This window comes from Argentina silus, assembly GCF_951799395.1.
Source record: "Argentina silus genome assembly, chromosome: 9".
NCBI lineage: Eukaryota > Metazoa > Chordata > Actinopteri > Argentiniformes > Argentinidae > Argentina > Argentina silus.
This window is the reverse complement of record NC_139663.1, coordinates 16,981,563-16,992,340: the sequence shown is the minus strand read 5'-3', so window position 1 is coordinate 16,992,340 and position 10,778 is coordinate 16,981,563. Positions and strand designations below refer to the sequence as shown.

At 44.1% G+C, this 10,778-nt stretch overlaps 1 protein-coding gene across 1 annotated transcript; it reads left to right on the top strand.

Moving 5' to 3' along the window:
- The first annotated feature begins 2,124 nt into the window (after positions 1 to 2,124).
- Positions 2,125 to 10,653, top strand: LOC310810176 (ras-related protein Rab-37). Its single transcript, XM_083677848.1, has 9 exons — positions 2,125 to 2,538; positions 3,815 to 3,925; positions 6,766 to 6,807; positions 7,211 to 7,277; positions 7,492 to 7,544; positions 7,982 to 8,047; positions 8,634 to 8,690; positions 8,917 to 8,993; positions 9,386 to 10,653. The coding sequence occupies exons 1-9, from the start codon at positions 2,428 to 2,430 to the stop codon at positions 9,492 to 9,494; spliced, it is 693 nt and encodes a 230-aa protein (XP_083533974.1). The 5' UTR covers positions 2,125 to 2,427; the 3' UTR covers positions 9,495 to 10,653.
- Positions 10,654 to 10,778: the final 125 nt, after the last annotated feature.

Sequence of the window (10,778 nt, the reverse complement as noted above, 5' to 3'; positions counted from 1 at the left end):
AACGAGTTGAACCAGTTCTTCAACAGGTTTGACTCGGGGGTTCATTGTCTCCCTCCCCCCAGCTCCACCAACGACTCTCCACTCCATCCTCCTTCTCCTTCTCCTCCCCCCAGCTCCTCCAGCCCTGCTCAGCTACCGGAAAAAGCTACCCTTCATCTGTATGGCTCAGGTAAAGAGAGAGCTGGGGAAACTCTGAGCCCTGACGGTGCTCAAAGTCTGCGTGGACCAGCTGCATGGAGTACTTCAGTACCTATTTAACCTGAGCATCAGTCTGGAAAAGATCCCATCATTGTGGACAACATCTTGCCTGTTACCGGTACCAAAGATAAGGAACCCCAGTGTTCTGAATGACTATAGTGGCTCTTGTGGCGCAACTGGTTATGCAGCAGCGCAATGCTGAGGTTGTGGGTTCGAGCCTCACCTGGAGCACAGTTATTTGGTTATGCCTGCTAAATGTATTTAGTGGTCTTCTGTGGCTCAGTTGGTAGAGCATGGCGCTCTGTGTATGCACTCACTGCAATGTAAGTCGCTTTGGATAAAAGCGTCAGCTAAATGGCATATATTATAGACCAGTAGCCCTGACATCATGAAGACCATGGAAAGACTGGTGCTAGCACACATGAGGCCCCTGGTGAAGACATCCTTGGACCCCCTGCAGTTTGCCTACCAGGCAGACATTGGTGTGGATGATGCCATCATCTACCTGCTACACAGAGCTCACTCCCATTTAAATAAGACTGGCAGCACTGTGAGGGTCATGTTCTTTGACTTTTCCAGTGCATTTAACACCATACAGCCCTTACCACTTGCGGATAAGCTGCTGAGGATGCAGGAGGACTCCCCCACTGTTTCCTGGATCATGAACTACCTGACCAACAGGCCACATTTTGTACGGTTGCAGGGGATATGTGTCGGACTGGGTGGTGAGCAGTACTGGCGCACCCCAGGGGACAGTTCTGGCTCCCTTCCTCTTCACCCTCTTTACCTCGGACTTCAGGCACAACACAGATCCTTGCCATCTTCAGAAGTTCTCGGACGATTCTGCTATTGTGGGATGTGTCAGCGGAGGCCAGGAGACCAAGTACAGAGGACTGGTGGATAGTTTTGTTGAGTGGTGTGAGCAGAACCACCTGCTACTCAACATCAGCAAGACAAAGGAGATGGTGGTGGACTTTAAGAAGACTAGGGTCCCCCTGGCTTCTGTTTCCATCCAGGGAGAGGATGTGGAGGTGGTCCAGAGCTACAAGTACCTGGGGGTGCACTTGGACAATAAACTGGACTGGGCTGGTAACACAGATGTCCTGTACAAGAGAGGCCAGAGCAGGCTTTATCTCCTGTTATCTCCTTTAACACCAAGAGGCTGAACAAGCTTATTAGGAAAGCTGGTTCTGTCCTCGGTGTCACCCTGGACACTGTGGAGGAGATGGCCAATAGGAGGATGAGGACCAAACTCCTGGCCATCATGGACAATCCCCATCCCCTACATGTCACTGTGGCAGAGCAGAGAAGCTCCTTTAGCAACAGATTATTGCAACCATGTTGCACTAAGAAGCACTATAGGAGATCTTTTCTGCCTGCTGCAATAAGACTGTACAACTCCTCCTCCGGCTGGCTCGATCGGGGTGATCAAAGTCAGGCTGGGGGATGATAAATCATACTGGACTGTTCTTACTGTATATAATGTTTCAGATGTCTATTTTATTCTATTATTCTATTGTCACTTTATTTTGTTGTTGTTGTTGTTTGTGATGTGAGCTGCTGTAACGCCTTAATTTCCCCTCGGGGATCAATAAAGTACCTATCTATCTAGCTATCTATCTATCTATCTATCTATCTATGAGACCGCTTTGAGAGACGAACTCTGAACTCCTTCTCTCTTCACCAACGAGTTAGATACCACCACCTGTGGCGAATGAGTCATGCCAATCAGCGCCTGTTGCCTCTGAAGCAATTGACCCCCGGAGTTGTTTTTATTTTAGATGAATGTCAAAGACAGACTAATTTCGCGCAGTGTTAGGTCTAAATATTATTAGCCTACCTTGATTTGACAAATATGGCAACAACAGCATCGACGGCTCATCTGCCCACGCGTAAAGGATGATGATCTATCACTGTTCGACACTACTGAGAAATGTTTCCGCCTATTTGTCATCTCTCCTTCACGGGCAAATGTGGCCGCGTCCCCGAGAGATCCTCTTTCTAAGTTTTTGACCACGACTCTATGATGGAATGATTTTTGATTCGTGACGACGAATTCTTCTGAGAAAGCGCTTGGTGACTGATTTTGGATAACGCTTTATGTCTACTGATGGACTCGTTTGTATGTGGTGGCTGGGACTGAGTCACGGGTATCTTTGGAGGAACAATCGCGCGCTGACAGATCTTATTGATACTGTGTTTTGGTTGTAGTCATTCATTGTCATTGCGATGTCCACAAAAAAGACATCGTTGACGGATACAGAGACTAAAAATGGAACATCTAAATATATGTTGGAGAGATGCGCCTCTGTTAACGAGTATTTTGATATTGCCTTCAAGGTGTGTATAATTATTATTATCATTGCTGCATTTATAAAAGGCTATTATGTTAGTGCTGTTCTACTATACTGTACAGTAGGTGCCGACGAGCCCCGTAGAGAAGAGTCACTGATATGGCACAGGTGTCCATCTGCTACTGTAACAAACTATGTTGGTAAATCTAGTTAAATATCGACTCATTTGTAGTTACATAGTTGCATATCCACATCTCAAAGTATCATCAGTGTGCCAGGTTTTCAACACAGGCTTCACATAAGGCTCTCATTGCTCTCACAGACAGTGCAGAAATATAAGTCGTATCTTTATAGATTGTGTATGATAACCAGGTGTTGTATTTGAAATAAATCCTAAAGTCCTCCCAAGTGGTATGTCAATGTTTGCTCAAGGAGGAATTTGTAACTCTACAATAACCTCCCATTGTGGATGTGGCACCTGAGTGTATTTTGATAATACAACAATGCAAGTGTTTTAGCAACTAAACAGACATTGAAGAGTATGGTTCTCTCTCAATATTAAAATAAGGTCCTACTTTACATTAGAAGTCACTGTGACTATGTATTTACATGGTAATCACATAGGTAGGTACAGTACCATCTGTAATCATAATCATAAGTACATGGTATATAGCTATACATGGTACTGTGAAACATTTTTGCAGGTTGTGTAAGTACACACTGCAGGTACTGTAGCACCTACATTAGTTTTACATAAACAAATCAGTTCAGTGAAAATGATGGTGTAAGGTTGCCCAGTACAACTCTAGATGGGTTGGTGCCAACTCTTTGGATTGGCAGTTGGCACACACCAAGTATAACAAGTACTAGATGTAACAAGATGTACCAACACTGTAGTTATACTACATCTGTTATGTTATTAAAAATGTGTGACTAGAGACAATGCAGGAACCGCACAGTAAAACAGGAACATACAAAATGCACTCCAACAAACAGATTGTGCAAGAGCATGATCTGACTCCAAAGTCACTGGTGTCACTTGCATTTTCTTCATGCTATTGTGAAAGTCTTGTTCCACATTTTCAATTCAACTTCCCACTTATCGACTACATTTCCAAATAATGAACACAAACACATGACTTCGTAAATGGCAGGTGCAGGATATGACAAGCAGAAATGCTGTTTCTGAGATACGCTTGAGGGATGCAGCATTCAGCACTTGAGACAGTCACTCCTTGATTCCGTGGTTACCATTCTAGCCCTGTGTATTTTGTCTCAGCTGTGACCTCTAACCTCTGTCTCTGGCCGTGATGCCTCTCTAGGTGATGCTGCTGGGAGACTCATCTGTGGGGAAGACATGCATCCTGGTTCGTTTTAAAGACGGGGCATTTCTGGGAGGCAACTTCATAGCCACCGTGGGAATAGACTTTAGGGTGAGATGGCTGTGGACTCAGAGCGGGTCACCTCATGGTTGGAAGGTTCTTTGTGCCTACATTCATCTGTGTGTACCCATTGAGAATTTGTCCTCAGTATTTTCCTCTTTCATGGTCATTAGTAAATTAACTGTATGTTCTGAGTAAGATAACCTCATACATTTTGATGACAGAGAATCCATGTTTAAGTTTGTCTTTATGTACCTATTTGCATATTACATTTGAGTCAGACAACCACTTTGAGTGTTTTCGTACTACAATGTTACCACAAAATATACAAACCCTCTTAACAAATCAGTCAAGTTCACAGACCACTTCTGCTGCTTGGCTACATATGACCACATAAACAGTCATACTGATGCCTGCCCACGTCTCTGTATCCCACAATGATTGGCTGCAGCCCCACAGGAGCCTGCAGGAGATGTACTACAGACAGACTCCCCCCCCACATACACACACACAAAACTCACACAAAAACACTTGCAGACAATGCTCTGGCCAGGCTGCGGTCATATCAGCAAGCAGAAAGGGCACCAGTTAGAGTACTGTATGGAAGGAAGGGAGAGAGAATGGTCAGGCCGACTGAAGCACCAGCCACATTGGTTTGGATGCTCTTTCCTTCCAAAGAAAACACTTTCTCACTAATGGCTGGTAGAATAGGGGTGGTTTGCGGAGGAAATCGTGTTGCATTAGGCAAGAGGGCTATGTTGTCACTCTCTGCTGATGTTGTGGACATCAGGACAGATGGCTGACAGAGATGAGGATGTAGGGGGTGCTTATGTAACCAAATGGAGGTTGCTATTTTCTGCTGTAGAGATAAATCGATTAATCGAACAGATGAGTCAACTAATGCTTCAGTTGACAACAATTTGTTTGGAAAGAATGTATTGGATTTCTATATATCAGACCGAAGACAACAAGTTAAAGCTAGAGTGAGTGCCACTCGAAGTAAACAAATGTTTCACCAAGGGAGCTCTGCTACAGCAATTAGCACCCTTTGGGCTCCAATTTTCATATGCACAAATGTGTAAAATGGGAGCAAAGTCGGCCATCTTTACCTTAATATTTGTAATAGAGGCAATGATAAATAATCCAATGGCAGTTTTTAATACTGCATCTGGCGTTTCCATGATGGGCGAGTGCGTTTTAAAGACAAGGTACAATAAAATATCATGCTGTAGAGTATTTTTGCTCATAAATAGTAACAGTATTTACTCCTGGCCCTGTGTCTTTATCAATAGGAATGGCAATTCACAGCTTTGATTTGGAGGCCATAAAGTACCGTATTACACATTGTTTAGGCACCACTTGGGGTGTCTAGAAATGTTTCTAGAAATGTTTAGAATATTTCAGACCACAAATTGCAAGATGAAAAAACCCTGCAAAAAAAGATATCAAATTTCCACCGCAGAAGAAAACAAAAAACTAAATGAATTGACTGACACCCTTGAAAAACAGGTATAGTCGTCATTATAGACAGGTGCGTTCATGTACTTGCATTAAGAGCTGCAGGGTGACCACCCACGGTTTCTTGCGTTTATAGAGAACAAAAACCTGACCAGGAGAGATGATATATTTGATTGAGTCTCGTACAGTGGAGTCAATAGGTGCCTTGCTGTAGCCCCAGCTGAGGCTTGTCAATACCCTCTCAGTATGGATGGGCAGACTGCTGCTGGCTGGCTGCATCGTGGCAGGTCTATTTTGGGCATGCTTCCTTGTAGCAGTTACTCAGCATGCAGGCGTGTCAGCGCTGAGACGTGCAGGTTGCTCTGACATCATAATTGGAGGGAAAAAAATGGAAACCCATGGCAACTAATGCAGGGGTTGGACAATGTCCGCTCAGCTAAGGTGGAAGTCTTAGTGGGTGGTGGCTCCTGTTGAGAGGGGCAGCTTCAGAAGATTGCACACACTTAAAAAAATAAATAAAAAAAAAGAGAGAGTGTGTGTGTGTAGGTGTGTGTGTGCCGTCTGTTACATGAAATACACGATCTATGAGTAGTGACCTATCACTGCTGGTGAACTTATGACATAAGGAAGTGATATGATATAAGGAAGTGACTCTGCTCCACAGGTTTCCCCTATTCTCACCTAAGTTTGATCCAGTTAGGTGAGGTGAACTGTTCTGGTAGTAACACATTCAATAGACTCCTCAATACACTGCTACTAGTTTAAACTTTAGTTGATCCCATTGGAATGGTCTGGGTGTGTGTGTGTGTGTGTGTGTGTGTGTGTGTGTGTGTGTGTGTATATAGACTACCATCATATGGTACCACCATATTCCTCCTACATCTACGTTCTTTCTATGTTCTCTTGAAGAGCATTTTCAGAGGATACTTTTTTTTTTGTCAGCGTTCATCATTCAAGCTGAAATGTTCTCCTTCTTCTGCGTGGTGCTTTTGACTATTTTGGGCCAATCATTGCTATACAGGAAATCACAGGGCGTCCCTGACAGCTACAGGAAATTAACGGGGGAGTGGGTTGTTATTTTGCCAGTCTTCTTTCTCAGTGTTGTGTAATTAAGTCTAATCCGAGGACCTTACTGTTTTGTGTGGGTGTTTCAAATGGCTTTCTCTGCCAGAATTTGAAGCTGTTCTTATTTTTCCATGTTCCCGATGCCCCATGCTGCGTTCATGCACCTCTTGGTCGAACGTTGGTTTTGAAGTCTGGTTTATGCTTTTTTATTATTATTATATATTTTTTTTTAAAAGCTTCACAAGTTAAAAAAAAATCATACAGTGCTCATTTTCTGTGTCTCTACATTTATCTTATGCAAAAAGACACATGGTCAAAAAGGCGTTGGATAAACTCTTCTCTCTCTCTCTCTCTCTCCTCCCCCTCAGAATAAAGTTGTGACGGTGGACAACGCCAAGGTCAAACTCCAGGTGAGAATGTAGCGCCATTGCAGTGAATGTAGCGCCACTCTGTCTATCGTGACCGGTTCAATTCAGTGAATCGCAACCAGTATTATAATATGGTGGCATACTTACATTGTCATTGGCAGAGTGACATTACAGCACTTACTGAAGTGTATGCTAGTGAAGGTCCTGTATGCACAGCTTATCTACTGCAAACGCATTTTTGTCTTCATATCCTGTTCATTTGAGAAGGACAATGGGGAGGTGCCAGTCTGTGAGCTAGGCCAAACATGATTTCACCACAACTAACTCACAATAGGTTAGGATATCCAGAGTGCCCATGCTACTGTGTGTGTGTGTGTGTGTGTGTGTGTGTGCGTGTGTGTGTGTGTGTGTGTCTGTGTGTCTGTGTGTGTGTGTGATCTCTCAGATTTGGGATACTGCAGGCCAGGAGAGATTCCGCAGTGTCACACACGCCTACTACAGAGACGCCCAGGGTAACCTTTGCCCTTCATACAGTATTTCCTGGTGGTGCGTGTGTGTGTGTGTGTGTGTGTGCGTGCGTGCGTGCGTGTGTGTGTGTGTGTGTGTGTTATGCTTACAGGCATGAATGTGTGGGCGTGTGAGTGAGTATGTGAGAGAGTCTGTCTATGTGTTTCTGTGGGTATGTGTTGTGGAATGGTAACTCAGTTGCTGCCTCTCTGTCCTCAGCCCTCCTGCTGCTCTATGACATCACCAGCAAGACTTCCTTTGACAACATCAGGGTGAGACCCTCTCACATTGCTTTTACAGTCTTCTTTGACATCTCCTCACGTCTTGTCATAAACCCTCTTAAGCTGAAATAGGCAGACTTTCTTTTACATGCAAAGTAATGTATGAGCCTTAAAAACTTCAAATATTGCTCCTTAGAAATGGTCTGATGTTATCAGCAGCCTCGGCTGTGGAGCCTACTTCAATAATGAAGTGCAATGTAACGGTGTGGGGATAAGAGGGACTGCAGCTCAGAATGATTGAATGAATAGAATAATCATATCCGAGGCAGCAGAGCAGAGCAAATGGAATCTGAGTGTCTCTCCTTTAGTGCTGCCATTTTTACAGCCTTTATCTCCTTTTTTCACCTCTCTCTCTCTCTCTCTCCCTCTCTCTCTCCCTCTCTCTCTCTATCTCTCGCTGTCTCTCTCTTTGTCTTCCTACTATGAAGGCCTGGCTGACTGAAATTCATGAGTACGCTCAGAAGGATGTGGTCATCATGTTGCTCGGCAACAAGGTGAGAAAGACTTCCTCTTAGTAGTGAGGAAGAGAAGATTATAATCATGAACAGTCACAAACCAGAAGTAACAAACTACACCCTCCTCATTAACAAAAGTACATTTTCTCTCTCTCTCTCTCTCTCTCTCTCTCTCTCTCTCCGAACACTCTGACATTCCTATATATATACACACACATTGTTCTTCAGTCTTGTAGTTAATTAAGATTCAACCGACCTTCAGAAGTGAATCAATGTTGTGTGGTGATAATAACAAAAAAACGTTTGTGCCTTTTAGCGTAGCAGCTGCCATTGATAATAACGTGTGTGGAGGCACCCTCTGGTGGTGCTGTGTAGACACTGGCTCCTCCGGGCCGTGGCCTCCACGCTACCAGCACAGATCATTTATTTGGAGAGCAGGGAAGATCAGGACAGGGCACATTTTTCTCTCTGAGCAATGTCGCGCCGCTGGTTGTCACAGACAACCAATCACTTCGCTGGCCTGGAAGGAATGTCTGCACACTCAGGGCTCAGTCGTTCTAGAGACACTCTAGCCCCGGCTCCTCTATAACCCCCCCTGACCCTCCTCTCTTGTGCGCTCCTACAGTCAGACATGGCCGGAGAGAGGGTCATCAAGCGTGAAGAGGGAGAGAAGCTGGCCAAGGTGAGAGGACCGCTCCTGCTGCGCTACACGCTCGCACGCCGCAAGCCATTAGATAGCCTCTCCCCGAGCCGCCATGCAGCCATGTTGATGTTTCAAATGTCTGCAGCGTTTATTTTTTATGTGTTTTTTATTGTCTGTTGTTATTCAGTCATTTTTTGAAGGTCGTTAAAATTGTAAATGTGGTATCCTCATCAACATCAACTAAACTACGTTGTTTTTGCTTCAGGAATATGGAGTCCCTTTCATGGAGACCAGTGCCAAGACTGGAGTCAACGTTGAGCTTGCCTTCCTCGCGGTAGCAAAGTAAGTTCTGTGACTGATGGCCACGCCATGCTAATCTAACCGCTGCATGGACTTCTGTGTAATCAGACGGCCAACATGTTGAACGAATGGCTGGACCAAGCTTTCAATGAATACAACAAGGTCAATCCAGATAATGTCATCATCTCTGCTCTGATAATATGGATAATAATGATCTTCCCTGCTCTGCTAGGATGTGTATTTATTAAGGAGAGGTAAATTATTTCAAATTCTTTAAAAAGATTTGTATCGGTCATGTGAAGGCTACAGTATGTTTTCTCCTTTCCGTCTCTTTCGCCTGATCATCTGCTTTCCTTCCTCCATCCCACTCACTCACTCCCCTCCCCCCCCTCTCTCTCCCTCCATCCCTCCCTCCCTCCTTCTCTCTCCATCAGGGATCTGAAGCACAGAGCTGCCCAGCAGCCCAACGAGCCCAAGTTCCAGATCCACGACTACATTGAGTCTCAGAAGAAGCAGAAGTCTGGCTGCTGTGGCCTTGTGTAGTCCACATTCCTCAGACCAACTGTTTCACCCTGCTGGCCACACCGAGAGACAGAGAGGAGGGAGGGAGGGAGGGAGGGAGGGAGACAAACAAGCCCCAATAAAAATGACAGATAGACAGACAAAGAGATGATCACAAACAGAAAAATATGAGTTGTCGCCCCCCATGTTGTGAAAAAAGGAGAATGTTTGGTCTCTTCTCCAGTTTAGAAGGTCCTATGACAAGACAACTGACCAACTCAAATCCTACCCTTTAAAGGGGAAATGTCATCCTCTCTGATAAAGGTTCGGCTGAATGAAAGTTACATTTGTGTGTGCGAGGTGGGAGACCATCCATTTCCCTATCTAAAATGTGAATTGATATTTGAAACATCATCTAGATTATGTGGCCTTTGTGATACAGTATGTTGTAATCCATCCCTCACAGTTTTAACACGTTGCAAATGCAGCCTGTTAGCCTTACAGTCATTAGCCCTATAAGGATATACCAAATGGTATTATAGCCCCAATTTCACTTACAGCCATATTCATGCTGAAATGATCCCATCAGTTCTCACATGTGATGTTCGGTAGAATAAAATCTGGATGTTTTGTGAGTAATTTTCCTCATTTGTGTCTCTTGATATTTTATTCAGACCCAACACACAGCTTTCCATTCAGAAGTATTGTCCATACAGTACATGTATTGGTTGTTAATTCTATGACACTACCACATTGCCATGTCCATCCTAGTGCGACCCCTCTACAGGCTAAATAGGTTACTAAATGAAAGAGATTTTGTATATATTTCCTGAATTATTTTTCAGAAGTTGTGGTCTTTTGTGGTCGTTTTCTGAGGTGGTGCTCAGATGTTCCAGCATGCATCTTGATTTGCTTTTAATCTTGTGCCATCCACTCGCCAACAAGAGACGGCTCTCTGACATTCTTGTTGTTGAGCATCTCTGTCAAAAATGGATGTTGTCGTCTCTACTGTACATGAGCTGTGTTCGTTCATGATTGCACTGTGTAACATGTTCCTTTGTGTTTGATTCATTATGAATGTTTGCTTGTTGAATTTGCTTGATGTCACATTTTGTCACTCTCTTTGGAGGTGTCACAGTGATCACAAAGTGCCATGGAAAAGTGCTTTGTTATCGTATATATAAAAAAGTATATTTTGTAATGTAAACCGTGTTGTTTTATTGCATTGTGTCTTGTGTGTTTGTGTCGATGTCTTTGGGTCTCTCAGGCAAATAAGGAGGCAGGATGTACTGAGGTCATTTGGCCACTAGGCTACAGCATTGGGTT

Coding starts and splice junctions, on each gene's coding strand:
- LOC310810176 (XM_083677848.1), top strand. CDS start 2,428: ATGTCCACAAAAAAGACATCGTTGACGGATACAGAGACTAAAAATGGA. Junction 6,808..7,210: donor ACGCCAAGGTCAAACTCCAG/GTGAGAATGTAG, acceptor GTGATCTCTCAG/ATTTGGGATACTGCAGGCCA. Junction 8,994..9,385: donor GCCTTCCTCGCGGTAGCAAA/GTAAGTTCTGTG, acceptor TCTCTCCATCAG/GGATCTGAAGCACAGAGCTG.